Here is an 18,439-nt window from a genome sequence, read left to right as displayed (position 1 = left end):
GATCTTTATTCACTTCTTCATGGGACAAACAAAAAACTGAGATGACGGCAAACCACTGAATTGTGGAGCTGCTCAAAATGAAATCAAACCTGGCAGGAATCCAAATAATCTTCTATGTATTATCCTTCACAATGGTACTCATATAATATCAGGCAGCAACTAAAATTACTTAAGAACAAAAGATGGATATATATATCGTATTTGTCCCATTTGGTCCCTACCACAAAAAGTCAAGGAAGTAGGTTGGATTGAGAGAGAGGCTAGCATGAAGACAATAAATAAATAAACAATACTCCAATCAAGGAACTATTAATGCAGACAAATAATCAAACAGTAAACACCACCCTAATCAAGGAATCACTAAGAACACTCTCACCAACACTGATGGGACAAGTCACCTATGTATAAACAGAGTGCAGATCCTTCTAGTACTGATAATGTTTCCTAGCTGGGTAATGAAATGTCTGCAAGAAAAAAACCAAGCTCAGAGAGCACCTAGAACCCCAGACTCAATAACAAGTTCTGGTTTGCTGTGATCTTGAATATGAGTCTCTCTGTGTTCTATAATATGATAAGCATTACCTCAAGAGTTTTTCATCTTTTCACAGCAAAAATAATTTAAGAACATTGCCTGACAAAGATGTACCATTAAATTTTATAGTCATCTCCCCCTACCGTCACGCAAATATCTCTCTCCCCTTGGTCTAAGGGAAAGCACTGCAAATCCAGGGACTAGTATAAAGCCCTATCAATAAACCAATGAAATTATCAATCGTATGCCTGGCATTTAAAATCCATGGAGATATAGTAGAAGATCCTCTGTAACAAATTTCCCTGCTTAATGACTGAATATTTAGCAGGCTGAATACCAAGCCTGTTAGGACTTAAGCCAAGGTTCTGGCAAAGCTGGAGAAAATTCATGGAGACCAGAGTAAACACGTGAAGATGCAAATGTTCCAAGGACACATAAAATATAGTTAATGGAACTTGTGGGAAGGAGATCAAGTCCTCCTACTATACAATCTTTCCAATAATCAGTCAGAGGGTTAAAAATTACAATGAGAATGACCTCCAGAGAAAGATTAAAATGCAACAGGAGAAATCTAATCAGGTGAACATTCCTCCCAGTCTTAACTGGAGGCCTCTTCGATCATATTAGGGAAAAAAAATTATTTTCCATATTATATTACAGTTTCAATCAACAAATGCTAAACAAGCAGCATACTGAAACTCAGCAGGGTGTCTGACTGGAAAAAGTGCATTTTCTTGGAATTCCTAAAAAGTACACTTGTGCATGCTTTTGAGGAACAAAGTTAAAGTTTTCCTATATTTTCCCACCTAGGAGCCTGGTGGTGCAGCAGACTAAACTGCTGCTGTTAAAGTAGCACTTAGCTGCCAGCTGCCTGCAATTACTGCGAGTTCAATTCTCACCAGGCTCAAGGTTGACTCAGCCTTCCATCCTTTTGAGGTAGGTAAAATGAGGACATTAAGCTATTGCTTAATGCATTGTAAGATGCCCTGAGTCTCCGGAGAAGGGCGGCATATAAATTGAACTAATAAATAAATAATAAATAAATATAAGGGGTTTTAGGAAAGACTTAACAGTAACAGAGTTGGAAGGGACCTTGGAGGTCATCCAGTCCAACCCCCTGCTCACGCAGGAGACCTGTACTAGGGATTCGAACTGGCAACCTTTCTGATTGACAAACTCAGTGTCTTAGCCACTGAGCCACCTAGTCAGACTTAGTAAGTCCACCTTCAACCGCTGACTCTGCGTTGCACTGGCAGAAATCAACTTCATCTCCAGTTCAAGCAATTGCCTCTGTACCAATAAAGGAGAATATTTGTAGCTCGGGATTGAAATGAGACACTTATTCGGCAGGCTGAGGCAAAGAGGCAGTCCCAGAACCAGCGAAATCTGGGGGCTGGGCAGGGGACAGAATGTATCTGCCCTCAGCGTGGAAGGGATTGCCACTCTCGAATTGGCCCTTTTAGTCACACTAAATGCTGTTTTAGGACCTCTTTCCAGAGCACGATACCATAGTCTCTTGAGACTGAAGGATGCCAATGAATGGATTGAAATTATTATTATTATTATTATTATTTATTCAATTTATATACCGCCCTTCTCCTAGTGGACTCAGGGCGGTGCACAGCCAAAACTAAAATACATAACAATACAAGATTTAAAATTAATTAAAAGAATTATATACTTTGGCCCGAATTAAAACAGTGTGAATTAAAACCCATTAACAAATTAAAACTAAACAATTAATAACCATTAAAAACTAAAAAAGGGGGGCGGGGTTCATGATGGATCCTTGGTGCTCTTTGAGCTTGGTTGCTTTCTTGCAGAAGTTTCATTACCAAACTAGTTAACATCATCAGTGCTAGTCATCATCACCTAACACTGATGATGTTGGATATCGAAACATCTGCAAGAAAACCATCAAGTTAAGAGAGCACTAAGGACCCCTCAAACTGCCTCTGTAATTTTATTTCTGGCTCAGAAACAAACCTGATAAAAATTTCTTTCCAACAAGCCGAATGTGTTAAACAAAACAATAAAATTCCTTGACACATATTAAAGATTCTCTGCAGTGCAGAGTTGCCAGGGATCCAGCTAATGTAGAACTAAATTTAGAACCAGGAGTAGTGAAGATTCGACTTATAAAACTACTTAGCTAATGATTCTCTGAGGTTATCCAGCCATAAAGCACTAAGGCAATATCATAATAAGCTAAACAGAAAGCCCAAGGACTCTGAATCATTTCCAGTGAATAGGCTATGACCTAAAATAAAGATACTTACACGGATACATTACTGGCATTTGTTACTCACAAGCATTGCTTGTTCTATCTCCCTCAACACTGGCTTTATGATATTATATTTTTATTTTGCAATTCCTTCATAATATACAACTGTCGAGAAGTGTATATGCAGTAAGACGTATATTACTCACTTTGTTGGTGATCCATATCATTTGTCAGAAGATTCCTGATACTTTTCAAACATCTTTTGCAATTGTTTGCAAACATTAATGATCCCGTAAGCCTGCAAGACATTAACAGAGTTGAAAACATAATGATGTACTGTGATAAAATTGCATATCCAGAGTAGAAGAAGAAGATTGAAGCAAATGATAAGTGCAATAGGAAATGAGGCAAATGGATTAGAAAACGTGAAGGCTATAACAATCAGTTGCAGATTTTGCTCAGAGTTATTGCCCGCCAGCTCTATATATTTAACTACTCATAAACCAGGTAGGAAAGATTCCATAATGTTTAAAACTATAACTTCCACTTATTTAACAATTTTTTAAATTTTACAATACTGTATTGAAAAACTCTGCCTTGATTGCTATCAGCCAGCAGGATTTTTGCTGGTCCTAAAAAAACAGGGAATTTGTGGGCCAGCCTCCAAATACACTTGAAAGTCTACCAGCCTAGGGAGGATCACCAGCCTGGTTGAGTATAATGGAACATGTAGTCCAACACACAGGAGAGCCACAAATTAGAGGAGGCAAGAGTAGTATGGTCTTGGCTAGCCAGCATTTATTTATTTATTGTTTTATTTATTGGTTCGATTTATATGCCGCCCTTCTCCAGAGACTCAGGGAGGCTTACAATGAGTTAAGCAATAGCCTTCATACTTTTGTATATTTATACAAAGTCAGCTTATTGCCCCCACAATCCAGGTCCTCATTTTACCTACCTCAAAAGGATGGAAGGCTGAGTCAACCTTGAGCCTGGTGAGATTTGAACTTGCAATAATTGCAGGCAGCTGGTGTTACTTTAATAGCACTTAGTGAGCTGCGCCACTAAAGGCATGATCATTTTAAAGGAGACTATGCTCATTAACATTTCAGTTCCCAAATCCACATCTTTCCTTTTAAGTCTTTGAAGTGATACAGTAATCCCTTTTAAAGTAATATTAAAACCCATTGAGATATCTGAGTTAGCCACACCAACACACATACACAAAGACAGACAGAAAGACAGGGACTAATGGCTGTTCCTTGACATGTCCTAAACTTAAAGCTTCATTTTTCTTTCTCTCAGAATCTTTAATTTGCAGAACTTGAGATACTGAACCAACCATAAACAGTTTCTATTTCTTTTTCAGAGACCAGGTGAGAGAACATTAGTAATTTTGAAAAGTATACTTGTGTAACAGAGGAAACACTCTATTTCTGAAATAGTCCTTAATGTTTGTGCTACATGTGGTTTCAAAAAGCCACAGGGTGCTTGAATCAAACAAAATAATTCAGGTTTGGCTACGAACACATATTTTCTTCTTGGCTAGGTGTCTCTGTGTGTGCATGTATATATATGTATGCAGTGGTGGAATTCAATTCTTTTTACTACCAGTTCTGTGGGCGTGGCTTGGTGGGCGTGGCAGGGGAAGGATATTGCAAAATCTCCATTCCCAACCCACTCCAGGGGAAGGATACTGTAAAATCTCCATTCCCTCCCCCATTCCAGGGGAAGGATACAGCAAAATCCCCATTCCCACCCCACTCTGGGGCCATCCAGAGGTGGTATTTGCTGGTTCTCCAAACTACTCAAAATTTCTGCTACTGGTTCTCCAGAACCTGTCAGAACCTGCTGAATAGCACCCCTGTATGTATGTATGAATATACACACACATACATGTACATATACACATCTATTAACAGATAAAATTATGATGCGAAGCTATTTTCTTTTGTTCCCTTTTTTAAACAGTAATCTCCCCTCAACAACATCATAAATATCAATACCCTCTCCTTTCCCCACTCCCTCCTTCCTGGCCTTTATTCCCCATAGTTCTGAAAACGTGCTTTGAAGTCTTCTTTGTAATACTGAGTAAGATCTATAAGAAAATGGATGTGTTCTCCCTTGGGAGGGAACCTTCTAAGGAATGTGATCATTTAAAAAACAGAGAGTCTCATCAGTCAGAAGAGAATTGGTGAAAACTAAGCAACATATTTGTTAAAGATACTTAATGCTCACCACCAAATCCTGCTATGCTGCCTCATTGTAGCTGGGAGTGTGTGTGGGTGTCTCTGTGTTACAAAAATATGCCAGCAGTGCATGCCAAGAGTATAGGCTCCCAGCAAGGTCACCCAAGTCATGAAGATAATCCCAGCTGCCAGCTGAAGCAAGCAGGCACTTATGCTGGACCACAGGGATGCCGGAGGAAGAGTCATCAATTTAGTGACGATGGCAGAGTCCTCATTTCAAACAGTGTGGGAGCAAGCAGTAATAAAAGCAGTGCTGTATTTTATCAAGAAAACTACACGGATATAAAATATAAAATGGTTATTGATGATATATGGGATGATGGGCCCCTCGGGTCAAATGTCCTTTAACATGCTTCTGAGGATGAGCAGAGGATCTTTATTAATAATTAATATTAATGGTATTAATGATGCCGCTAGATTAAAGACTTGTTCTTAGTGAAATGGCTAAGAAAAAGACAATCCGAAGCTGCAAAAGACATGGGAAGGCTCAACACAGTAAAACATGAAGACATAGCAATAGCAATAGCATTTACACTTATATACCGCTTCATAGTGCTTTTACAGCCCTCTCTAAGTGGTTTACAGAGTCAGCATATTGCCCCCAACAATCTGGGTCCTCATTTTACCCACCTTGGAAGGATGGAAGGCTGAGTCAACTTTGAGCCGGTGAGATTTGAACTGCTGAATTGCAGTTAGCAGTCAGGTGAACTGCACTCTAACCACTGCGCCACCTCGGCTCTATGTAGCAACTCCACATATACATGTTATCCAACAGCCAGTTTGAAACAGGCTGGACACTAAGTAGTTCACACTGTTTATACCTCAACAGGTGTAAAACAAAGAAGGAATGGTGTTGCTTTCCTAGTCAGGAAGGAGTATAGTAAGGATAGTATTTGGATACAGTAGATTTTATTTATTTATTTATTTATTTCATCAAGCATGTATTAGATAAAAGTATAAGTATAAACATGATTATGAATACATGAAATGGATACAAATAAAAAGGGACATTAGGACAAGGACCGTAGGCACATTGGTGCACTTATGTACACCCCTTACAGACCTCTTAGGAATGGGGTGAGGTTGACAATAAACAGTCTAAGGTTAAAATTTTGGGGGTTTGGGGAAGAAACCACAGAGTCAGGTAGTACATTCCAGGCATTGACCAATCTGTTGCTGAAGTTGTATTTTCTGCAATCGAGTTTGGTCAATGACCAATGGCCAATAGATTCAGTCAATGACCAAATAGCATCAATAAGATATTGCATAAACTCTTTAAGATGTGTGGACTTAGTTTCCCAGTTTCCTAGTTCCTTGTCTTACCAATGTGTGAAACTTGTTTTACAAACCTTACCAACTGAACTAAACTGACATTGAGATGGTAAGTACCACTAGAGATAAAGAGACATACTTTCCCCAGCCTGAAAACCCTCCAGCTATGCAGACTTCAACTACTCAATGTTTCATCAATGGCTCTGTTAGAAATTCTGAGAAACTAAGCCCACATACCTGGAGAGCACCCAGATTGTGGGAATATATATTGAAGATTGATAGGCAGATCTATTAGCTTTGATCCATTCTTTGTTTGGGACACATGAGATAAGGAACTGATAAGAAAAACATCATGGCATTAATTTTTTTTTGTTTCTCTTTTTTGAGGATCCTGCTGTGGTAGGAAAGAAATTTTAGAATAAAAATGACGGCAGTTTATAAAGAGAGGAATATCTCCTCTATAATAAAAGAACATAACTTTTGGTTATTAGTCAACACCATCTCTATTTCATCTTTCTGAAAAGATGCAGGAGCAGATGCCAAGATAAAACATGGTTGCAAACTGTACCCATATAGTTGCTAGGTAATTGCCGCATATATCCTATTTCTCTTGCTCATGTTTTGCAAAACAACAAACTGAAGTTGCTATGAATATGCAGCAGGGATTCAAGGAAAGACTGTCAGATCGTAGAAATACAAAGCAGAAAGAACAGTCTTGAATCTCTTTGAACTTATAGAACAAAGGTAAGTTTCTTTTGGAAATCATTTAGAGTTAGAGATCAAACATTTATTATTTATTTACTTTTGAGACATACCTTCTGAAACTAATTTTGGAGCCTACATACCGTATTTTTCAGAGTATTAGACGCACCGGAGTATAAGATACACCTTAGTTTTTGGGGAGGAAAATAAGAAAAAAGCTGATTGGCAGGTGGATCAGCCTCCCGGAATACCCCCAATCAGCTGTTCCCAGAGGTGAATTTTAGCAACAGGTTCTTTGGTTGTGAGCTCTGTGCCTTGCTTTTTTTTTGCTTTTTTTTCTGCCTCTAAAACTTCTGAAACTCCATTTCAGAAAAAACTTTGTTTTCTGCCTCTGAAAGCCTCCGAAACAGAACTTCAGAAAAAAAGCCTCTGAAACTGTTTGGGGGCTTCTTTCCTGAAGCTCTTTTTGGGGGCTTCTTTTCTGAAGCTTCGTTTCTGATGCTGTTTTCAGCCACTGAAACCTCTGTTGGAGAAGCTGGGTGGGGCTACATTCAGAGTATAAGATGCCCCCAGGTTTTCACCCTCTTTTTTGGAGAAAAAAGGTGCATCTTATACTCCGAAAAATATGGTAGTTGGATACAGGGATTATCAAGAATGCAATCAGGACCATGGACAGCTCAAATAGAAAGTACATACAAAATCCATATTGATTCATCAATTTGTACTGAGGGATTAAGGTAAATTCTACCTGATGATGTTGAGCTTGATATCTCATGTCTACATGAACCATGCTTTGGAATTTTCTGGAAGAACTACAGGCAATCCTCAACTTACAACCATTCGTTTAGTGACTGATCGAAGTTACAATGAAGTTACAATGAAGAGCATATGACGGCCGTGGCCAGGGGGGCTTTTTATCAGGTTCGCCTGATACGTCAGTTGCATCCTTTTCTGGATCGGGACTCCCTACGCACGGTCACTCAAGCACTCGTCACTTCCCGCCTGGACTACTGCAATGCTCTCTACATGGGGCTCCCCTTGGGGTGCACCCGGAGGCTGCAGTTGGTCCAGAATGCGGCCGCGCAGGGGATTATGGGAGCAATGGGGTGCTCACATATAACACCTCTCCTGCGCGAGCTGCACTGGCTTCCTGTGGTCTTCAAGGTGTTGGTGACCACCTTTAAAGCGCTCCATGGCTTAGGGCCAGGGTATTTGCGAGACCGCCTTCTGCCACCAATAGCCTCCCACCGACTGGTTCGCTCGCACAGAGAGGGCCTCCTCAGGGTGCCGTTGGCCAGACAGTTACTGCTGGCGACCCCCAGGGGGAGAGCCTTCTCTGTGGCAGCACCTGCCCTCTGGAATGACCTGCCCCCTGAGATACGCACGATATCAGAGCTCCGGACTTTTTGTCGGGCCCTGAAAACACACTTATTCCATCTAGCTGGGCTGGCTTGATCCCATCCTCTCAGTTTTTAATTTGAATTCGGTTTTAATTGGGTTGTTTTAAACTTGGGCCAAAATTATTTAATTGTTTTTTAAAATGTTTTTAAATTTTATATGCTATGTTTTATCTTGGCTGTACACCGCCCTGAATCCCGCAGGAGAAGGGTGGTATAGAAATAAAATAAAATAAAATAAATAAATAAATAAATAAATACAATGGCACTGAAAAAGGTGACTTATGACCATTTCCCACACTTTTGACTTTGATCACATGATCAAAATTCATACACTTGGCAACTGGCATGTATTTATGGCTGCTGTGTCCCAGGGTCATGTGATCAGCTTTTGTGACCTTTTGACAAGCAAAGTCAACAGGAAATCCAGATTTACTTAACATTGTGTTGTTAACTTTAAAACTGCAGTGATTCACCTAACAACTGTGGTCAGAAAGATCATAAAATGGGGCAAAACAATTAACAATTGTCTTACTTAGCAATGGAAATTTTGGGCTGGATTGTAGTCATATATTACCTGTATATGCACTGATATTCTTAAAGCAAGAGAAAGGCATTACATATTTCATGACTTTTACTAAGTCCTATATATCACATTTCGTTAACAGAGCACTTAACTTTGCTCATAAACAACATAACTTTAACCACCAATAGGATCAGGTAGAAGAATTATATTTCTGAGACTGTATTAAATTACTAGCCAGTCAGAATAGACAATCATGTAGACATTTCTCTCTTTAACACTCTATTTGTCATTAACAATTGCACCGATTATGCTAGTCAGCAATTTCCTTATTCACTATTTCTTATAAAGGTGAAAGCAATATATGTCTCCCATGACTGGAAGTTCTCCCATGATGCAAGTTTAACAATACCCAAAATATGCAAAATATTCAACTAGTACAGTCAATAAGAGCAATGTACATCAGGAAGCAGTGTAGCTTTTAAACATGATTACTGATCATGATTATGATTACTTACTGGTTAAATAATTTATGGTTCTACACAAATGTATTTCCACTACAGGTGGTCCTCACTTAGCAACCACTCATGTGGTCACTGTTTGAACTGATGACAGTGCATGATGAGTGGTACACAGGACCAGTCCTTGAAGTAGCAGCCATCAAAGCATCCCCATGGCCATGTGATTGTGATCATGGGACTGCAGTGGTTAGAGTGCAGTACTGCAGGCTACTTCTGCTGACTGCCGGTTGCCTGCAATTTGGCAGTACAAATCTCACCAGGCTCAAGGTTGACTCAGCCTTCCATCCTTCTGAGATGGGTAACATGAGGACCCAGATTGTTGGAGGCAATATGCTGACTCTGTAAACCACTTAGAGAGGGCTGTAAAGCACTCTGAAGCAGTATATAAGTCTAAGTGCTATTGCTATCTAGGCACCCTGCTCACAATTATGACATTGCAGTGTCCGTGGTCATGTGAATGCCATTTGCCAGGCAATAAGGCAGTTGATCCTCATTTAATGATCCATGTGACATCCTTATTTAATGATTACAACTGGAAATGCCAGAATTTCCATAACTAAATAGTGCAGTCGTGTAAGATATGCTTTATCTCTTAAGATGTCCCTTAACGATAGAAATTCTAGTCTCATGTACCATTGTTAATCTATACTCATTTCATATGGGAACTGGTATTTGCTTTTTCTGTGACCTGTACTTAGACTTTGGTGAATTAAAAATGACAGGTGAGAGGTAGTGAAACAACAGAACAAGAGGTAGTCTCATTGACAGCAGATTTACAGGATTACTAGTATTAACAGTAAACAGTAAAACAGTAAAAGAGCCGAGGTGGCACAGTGGTTAGAGTGCAGTACTCCAGCTACTTCAGCTGACTGCTAGTTCAGCAGATCAGCGAATCAAATCTCACTGGCTCAAGGTTGACTCAGCCTTCCATCCTTCCGAGGTGGGTAAAATGAGGACCCAGATTGTTGGGGGCAATATGCTGTTTAGTATACTGTCTTTGGTGTAAGATGCCCAGAATCCTCGGAGGGTGGGCGGCATAGAAATATGACTAATAAAATAAATAAATAAATAAATAAAACAGCAAGATCAAATGGGACAATTTTGCCATTGACTCCAGTATTGTTCTACCTCAAAACTGTCCTTTTATTTTCTTCTATGATCTAGAATTTATCAAGTTATTTGTAGGACTGGTAATATCCCTAATATTTTTAGCCATGGAACCACTGCGCACATTTAGAGGTTTCAACACATACTGAGAAAGCTCAAGTGAGATCTCATTGGGCACTTTTAACCAACACACGTCATACTGAAGACGAAGTTTGGTGCCTAGAAACTGGGAAACGGTGAGTTCTAGTCCTGCCTTAGCCATGAAAGCTAGCTGGGTGACCTTGGGCCTATTGCTCACTCTCTCTCAGTCCAACTCACTTCACAGGGTTGTTGTTGTTGTGGGGAAAATAGTAGGAGAAAGGAGAATTGGTATATTCACCGCCTTGTGTTGTATATGAAAAAAAGTGAGATATTTTTTTTTTAAAAAAAATCCTAGCCTGGAAAGAATGTATCCCCAGGTGTTTAGAGACCTATTCTTCTTCCTACCTGCCAACCTTCTTCTCCTTTTTCTAACTGAACCTGGAATTTTCTTAAGACAGAACTCCTGCTCTGTCTCTGTAATTTAGCAACCCTACAAAAAAAAAAAATCTCCACCTTCTCAATTAATGACTGTCAGCTGAACTTGTAACCTGCCTCTTCTGCAGCTATTTTGCATTTGTGATGCTGTGAACTGTCAAAAAAAATCTGTTGCTTTTCGGGTTGATGTACAGGGAGCCATTTCACACCATGAAATGCTGTGAATGGGGAATGTGCCCCTGTGAAGGCCACCCCTCCCCCAACATTGTGAGAAAGCAAATGAGGGAAATTTGGCTCTTTCTCAAACTTTTCTTCCTTCTCCCATTGCCTGATTCATCTTTTAACCAGCTTTATTTGTGGCAACACAAAGCTCTGTGTTGCTATGCTTTTTTTTTTTCTCACCACCTCCACACCTGACATCTTCGGCAGAACAAAAGAATGTTATTATAACAGAGCATAAAATGGGCCCGAGTATTTTACTACTGACATTTCGAAAACAAAGTGAGAAGGGAGAGAAAGACTGGCACATTTTATCAGGTTGTGCAGGTGGCCAAAAGTTCCTAAAGTGATGAATATCTCCAATTCATCTCTCTTTTTCTTTTAATCTCCCCTCTTTCTGTGATATAAGCTCCTGTGCCAATGAGCGAACTATGTAGTTTCTCTTGAAGTTTCCATTTCAGCCTCACGGGAATAGAATAAGCTGAAAGAGGCAATTAGCCCACTTCTGCATCTTAAACATGCTTGGTTCTCTGTGTGTAGCTTTAATTTGTGGTTTCTACCTACCACTCTTTGACTGAACACTGATGCAAAGAAATCTGTATGGAATTGCCATCCTACCTGATGCTCAAGGAATTTTATTCTAAATCTGGTTGTTTTCTACAAGCTCTTGTATCCAGTGGTGGGTTTCAAATTTTTTTACTACCGGTTCTGTGGGCGTGGCTTGGTGGGCGTGGCATGACTTGGTGGGCGTGGCTTGGTGGGCATTGCAGGGGAAGGATACTGTAAAATCTCCATTCCCTCCCCAATCCAGGGGAAGGCTACAGTAAAATCCCTATTCCCTCCCCACTCCAGGGGAAGGATGCTGCAAAATCCCCATTTCCGCCCGATCAGCTAGGATTTGGGAGGCAGAGAATAGATGGGGGCAGAGCCAGTCAGAATTTTTACTACCAGTTCTCCAAACTACTCAAAATTTCCGCTACCAGTTCTCCAGAACTGGTCAAAACCTGCTGAAACCCACCTCTGCTTGTATCTTAATAAAATTCCTCTCAATAAAAATCTTCAGGTTGCTGTTAATTTTCCATAATTTTTCCCATTTGTTTAGTTCTATAGGATATCAGTACGGTACAAAGAAAATATCTACAAGATGTTTTATAGAAGGCATCTCCCACCAGCACGGATCTCCAAAATGTTCCCCAATACATCTTCACTCTGCTGGAAATGCAAAGCACAAAAAGGGACATACTACCACATGTGGTGGTCGTGTCCCAAAGCCAAACAATTCTGGAATAATATCAAAACCATCTTGGAACAAATAACAGCTCAAAAAGTACCACTAAAACCGGAAACATATTTATTAGGCATATTTACATGTAATTATGAAAGAGAAATAACATATTTCATCACACATATTTTGACTGCCTCAAGGATCACTTATGCACAAAATTGGAAGTTGGAAGAAGTCCCAACACAAGATAGAATAATATTTAAAATCATGGAATGTGCTGAGATGGACAGACTCACCAAGGAAATTCAAGGAAAGGAAGAATCTGACTACTACCTGGTTTGGCAAAGGTGGTATCAATGGTTAGAGGGAAAAACCAAAACCAAAAGAGAATCCTAAAAGAGTAAAACAAAATTCTGTACCAAATAAGATATAACAACACATAATTAAATATTAAAAAGTAATATTGTTATATAAGGCGAGAGGAAGGAATGCATATCGAGGAATTTAGGTTATTGATGTCGGAGGAAATCAGACATTACATTTAGATGTTATTTATGTTATTAATGTCGTATTTGTCGCATTTGTATGTTTATGTGTATGTGTATTTTGTGTGTTTATATATGTAATAAAAATTTATAAAAAAAAAATCTTCAGGTTTTTAAACAAAATTAAATGCTCCTCAAATCCAGATTTTTTTTTTCACCATGTAACTCTCCAGAGCAAAATGCTATGGAGTTTTAATGAAAAGCCAATGAAAGGATCTTCCCCCTCCAACCTGGTGCTCTTCACCTCTGTCTAATATTTCAGACCCTGTAATTCCAATGTCAATGCTGCATTGGCATCATGAGAACTGAACTCCAGCAGATCTGGAAACCTTTAAGGTCAAGAAGGTAGCCTTCGTGTCTCATTAAAGAGAGATCCAACTGGAGTTATGGAGAAATTTGCCAACAGTGAGAACAATTAATCAGTGGAACAGCTCATCTCCTGAAGCTGTGGGTGGTTGGTTTTCAATAAGAGTTTGAAAACCCGCAATGGTATAAGGTCTCCTGCTCGAGCAGGGTCCCTGCCAGCCCTATGATTCTACATTAACATTGGTTAAGTGAGTTTTTATGACTTTTCTTGCCATGGTTCCTAAGCGAGTCACTGCAATTGAGAGGTTCATCATATGGTTGTGAAGTGAATCTGGCTTCCCCGTTGACTTTTGTTTGAGAGAAAGTTGCAAAAGGTGATTGCAACTTTCATAAATAGGACTCAATCGCCAAGCCTCTGAATTTTGATCCCATGACGATGGGGGATGCCCCAAAGGTCGCAAATGTGAAAAAACTGACATCACATGTCCCTTTCTTCAGTACCATAGTAACTTTGAACGGTCACTAAATGCACTGTTATAAGTCAAGGACTACTTGTGGAAACGCCATTCTCCTCTGCTTGAAAAATTCCTTGGCAAGATTCCAAATACTCCCTTCCCTGGCTAGGTGGCTCACTGGCTAAGACACTGAGTTTGTCGATCAGAAAGGTTGGCAGTTCAGTGGTTTGAATCCCTAGGACAGATCTCCTGTGTGAGCAGGGGGTTGGACTAGATGACCTCCAAGGTCCTTTCCAACTCTGTTACTGTTACTGGTTCTTCCTTTCCTCCAGATCCAGGGGTGAAATCCAGGAAGTTCTGGAGAACCGGTAGCGGAAATTTTGAGTAGTTCAGAGAACTGGTAGCGGACATTTTGAGTAGTTTGGAGAATTGGCAAATACCTCCTCTGGCTGGTCCCAGAGCGGGGTGGGAATGGAGATTTTGCAATATCCTTCCCCCAGGAGTGAGGAGGGAATGGGGATTTTGCAGTGTCCTTCCCCTGGAGTGGGGTGGGAATGGAGATTTTGCAGTATCCTTCCCCCGCCACGCCCACCAAGCCACACCCACAGAGCCGGTAGTAAAAAAACAATTGAATTTCACCACTGTCCAGATCAAGCAACTTCTCTAAAGATATCTCAAAGGTGCTTTTTTTTTTTTTTTCCTTCAAGAGGCAACTGGACTTTCTGGTGTCCAGTTGCCTCTTGGGGGGGGGCACCTTTGGGACAACCATGACCACCTGGATGACTGAGCATCTCCATAGACTTTCTTTCTTTCTTTCTTTCTTTCTTTCTTTCTTTATTTATTTATTTATTTATTTATTTATTTATTTATTTATTCAATTTATATGCCGCCCCTCTCCGAAGACCCAGGAAGGCCCACAATACACTCAAAAAAATCACTATAAAAACACTTAAAAATTAAAAACATTAAAACCCATTCACACCATTCATGGCCGGATCTCCTCAGATCGCAAAGCGAGACTTCTCTAAAGACATGGGAAACTTGGTGCAGGAGGGAGGGGGGGAAAAAGAGCAGGATACCGAAGCCCTTGAGAGCCGTTCTGGGGCTCAACCCAAAGCAACCTCGTCAGAGTCCGCGCTTGAACCCCAAGGCCCTGACCTCACATTCTTGTTCGCCTTGCCTCCCTCAGCGGGGCGGGACTACATCTCCCAGAATGCCCCAACCAAGCGCTCCGCCCCGCCGGCTCATCCCAGTCCCCCGCTTCTCCACCCGCTTCTCGCCTCGAGGGAGGCAGGAGGACGGAGGCGCGTGGAGAAGGGACCGCGACAACAACAACAACAACAACAACAAGTGCCCGTTCGGGGCGGCCCCGATGGAGCCAGCGGGGGACGGACAGCGGCGCTTTTTTTCTTCTTCTTTTTTCTTTTTGCTCCCGATGGAGTCAAACCTCTGGGAAAAAAAGGTCCGTGAAGAGGGCAGGGAAGGGGGCTGAGCGGGCGCTGCCCGGAGATGAAAAGGGACGGGAGTTTTAGCTCTACTTTCCTAAGGGTCTTTTTTTCCCACCCCTCCACCCCACCCCCTCGATCCGGACGTCTTCATGTCACCCGGTTAATGGGGTTTTAGTCCATTTGCTAGGTGTTGACAGTAAAAAAAAAAAAATGCACTAAAATAGCTAAATAGCTATTTTTGCTAAAAGAGCAAAAAAAAAAAAAGCGGACGGGATTGATATACCCCGCGCTCTAAAACGGGGTTGGGGGAGTCGGACACACCTCGGATGTGTGTGTGTGGGGGGGGGGGACTTGCGAAGCTTTGCAAATCGCCCTCTGGATCGGCTTCCCACGCGTCGCGGGGAATGTGGACAAGGCTCTTGGATGGAGCGGCATAAATCGCAAGGCGATTCCCCTGCCCCCTTTCCCCTTTTCCTTCCCCACCCCCCACCCCACCCCATCCCAACAGGCGCACACTTTCTGTTTCAGGCGAGCCTTGCTTCCTTTCTCTGATCGCGCTTGGAGGAAAGCGGAGAGCTGCCCCCTTTGAACCCTCATCTTCTAGAGATGATTTCATGGGCAGCTTTTGGGATCAGAGAGGATGGGAGATGGGATTCCCCCTCTGACACCCCCCCCCCCCTTCTCCTGGGATGCTCAGATTTCCCCTGGAGAACCACAGATCCTGGGTGACTTGAGCTCAGGGAGGGATTGGCTGGCTCCTTTCTGATTAGATTTTTTTTTTTTTAACATTTGGGTCTGGGTGAATGTGAGATGCCAAGTTTGCCTTTGCCCTTTCGGATGGCATTTTGCAGGGGGTTGATGGGCTTTGCCCTTGAGTGCTGGAAGGGATGAAGGATCTGTGTTGGCTGAGCTTTCTTTTCTTTTCTTTTCTTTTTTTTTTTTTCCAAAATTTGCAAAGAGTTATTTCTAAAAGCCGATTAGAGTTCCTAAATTGGTTTAAGATAAGCAGAGTTTTGCTTTCAGTGACTGGTTAAAGCCTTTGCATTGGCTGTTTCCCCGTCCGCTTGCAGAGACACTGGGATAAAAATCAGGGTAATGACTCTATAATCTCTCTTGCAGTTCTGCTACGTTTCCCTTTGTTTCACAACAGATCTACTGACGAAGCTGCTTCTCCTCTTCCTGTGACAACGGCAGGCTCAAAAAGGAGGCATCGCCAAGTCAATTTATTTAATTGAGTGGTGGTGGTGGCTGAATCGGAAACCAGCAAAATGGGAGCCAAAGGTCAGAAGTTGCGGGCGAAGACGCCTCACAACCACTGAAATGGCAACCGGCTTGCATTTGCCAAAACTGCAGAGATGTAAATGGTCAATTGGACTTGTGCTCTGAAGCACCCATGGCATGTATGGAGATCTTGCAAGTCACCAGAGAGGGAGTTCCATCCGCTGAGTGCCACGGTGTAGGTTGGAGTTTGCATGCTACATCATCATGCCAGGGCCGGCCTGATGAAAATGGGACGAAGAATAGATTCCTAGTTATGACTGCCGAATGCTGCGAGCAGCATTGTAAAGCTGCTGAACAGGAAGCCAAGGAAGAACTTGCTCAGCCTTCTCTCGCCCTCCTTGCGGTATCATCGTTGTCCCCAGAAATTACGGCAGCTGGTCATCTCATCTGCTCCAACTTTTCAAAGGAAGAGAAGGAGACCGCCTGCAAAAATGCCTGTTGCTGTGAATCGGAGACATCCTTCACCTGCGTGGATGAAAACACCAACCACCTCAATCACCCAGGGAGTCTTGCATATGGTAGCTGTTGCCAAGACCAAGAGTTCCTTCCCCATCCTGACCCTGACACAGAAATGCCTTCAGAATGGCCCTACGATCCACCTTCCTTAATGTCCGAGGAAGAGGATGATGCTGGCTCCGAAACTGCTGGTGGAAAATCTATTGATTATAGCTTCATCAGTGCCATCTTGTTCTTGGTCACTGGGATTTTGTTGGTGATCGTTTCCTATGTGGTGCCCAGAGATGTAACTGTGGATCCCAGCACAGTGGCAGCACGGGAGATGGAGCGCCTAGAGAAGAAGAGTGCCCGGATTGGGGCTCACCTAGATCGGTGTGTAATTGCTGGGCTCTGTCTGTTGACCCTGGGAGGTGTTGTGTTGTCCAGTTTACTGATGATGCAAATGTGGAAAGGAGAACTCTACAGGAGGAACCGATTTGCAGCTTCCAAGGAGTCAGCCAAACTGTATGGATCTTTCAATTTCCGAGTGAAATCCTCTACAAGTGATAATATGGAGTTATCACTCGTGGAAGAGGAAGCTCTTGCTGTAACAAGTTAGCCTGGCCTTGATATAATGAAGCAGCAAAAATGGGTGTAGGGGATAACTTGCATTAAATGGAAGCAAAGGATCCTTAAAACAGCTAGCGCTACTGACAAAAGCGCCTTTGCCAACACATCAAAAGGAAATTTTGCATTATAAAGATGTATCATATTAAACAGGGAAAAAGAAAAGAGATCGCGTTCAAAGTAGGTTCTACAGGTAGTCATTGGCTTCCAACCATGCATTTAGTCACCCTTCAAAGTTACCCAAAAAAATTGATTTATGACTAAGTTTTTCACACAACTGTTGCCATATTCCCACGGTCACATGATCAAAATTCAGGCACTTGGCAACTGGCATGTATTTATGACTGTTGCACTGTCCTGTTTTCTTGTGATCATCATTTGTAACCTTCCCAACCAGCTTTTGACAAGCAAAGTCAATACTTAACAACTCTGGCAAAAAAAAAAAGGTTGTAAAACAGGGTGCAACTCACTTAACAATTGCCTTGTTTGCCAACAGAAATATTGGGCTTACTTGTGGTCATAAGGCGAGGACTACCTGTACTGTCTGTAGCAGGGGTCTCCAACCTTGGCAACTTTAAGACTTGTGGACTTTAATTCCCAGAATTTCTCAGCCAGCAAAGCTAGCTGATGAATTCTGGGAGTTTAAGTCCACTGGTCTACAGAAAGTGTATAGCTGTCTTGGTGTTCATAGAAACCAGCTATGGTGAATTTCCAAGCACGTGGACTTTGAAGGAAGCTTTATTCAGAATTTGTGATAGTCAGCAGGGTGGTACCACATTAAACTGTCTACATTATCAGACTGCAACAGCTATTTCATTTATTTAGTTACTTATTCATAAGATTGATATTCCAACT

General features: G+C 41.6%; 1 protein-coding gene and 1 long non-coding RNA gene across 2 annotated transcripts in view; one reads left to right on the top strand and one right to left on the bottom strand.

Annotated features, from left to right (window-relative positions):
* LOC132709032 (uncharacterized) overlaps positions 1 to 12,945 on the bottom strand; it is a 51,216-nt gene extending 38,271 nt beyond the window's left edge. Inside the window, exons 1-2 of the long non-coding RNA XR_009620093.1 lie at positions 12,784 to 12,945; positions 2,963 to 3,054 (exon numbers count right to left, since the gene is read on the bottom strand). This is a non-coding gene — a long non-coding RNA (uncharacterized LOC132709032). The remainder of the gene's footprint in view (positions 1 to 2,962; positions 3,055 to 12,783) is intronic.
* Positions 12,946 to 15,072: 2,127 nt separating this feature from the next.
* TMEM74 (transmembrane protein 74) lies at positions 15,073 to 17,833 on the top strand. Its single transcript, XM_034422314.3, has 2 exons — positions 15,073 to 15,255; positions 16,392 to 17,833. The coding sequence occupies exon 2, from the start codon at positions 16,635 to 16,637 to the stop codon at positions 17,574 to 17,576; it is 942 nt and encodes a 313-aa protein (XP_034278205.1). The 5' UTR covers positions 15,073 to 15,255; positions 16,392 to 16,634; the 3' UTR covers positions 17,577 to 17,833.
* The last annotated feature ends 606 nt before the right edge of the window (positions 17,834 to 18,439 follow it).

Source organism: Pantherophis guttatus, chromosome 3 (genome assembly GCF_059756535.1).
Source record: "Pantherophis guttatus breed Tessera chromosome 3, ASM5975653v1, whole genome shotgun sequence".
Taxonomy (NCBI): domain Eukaryota; kingdom Metazoa; phylum Chordata; class Lepidosauria; order Squamata; family Colubridae; genus Pantherophis; species Pantherophis guttatus.
This window is presented reverse-complemented; position numbering and strand designations above follow the sequence as displayed.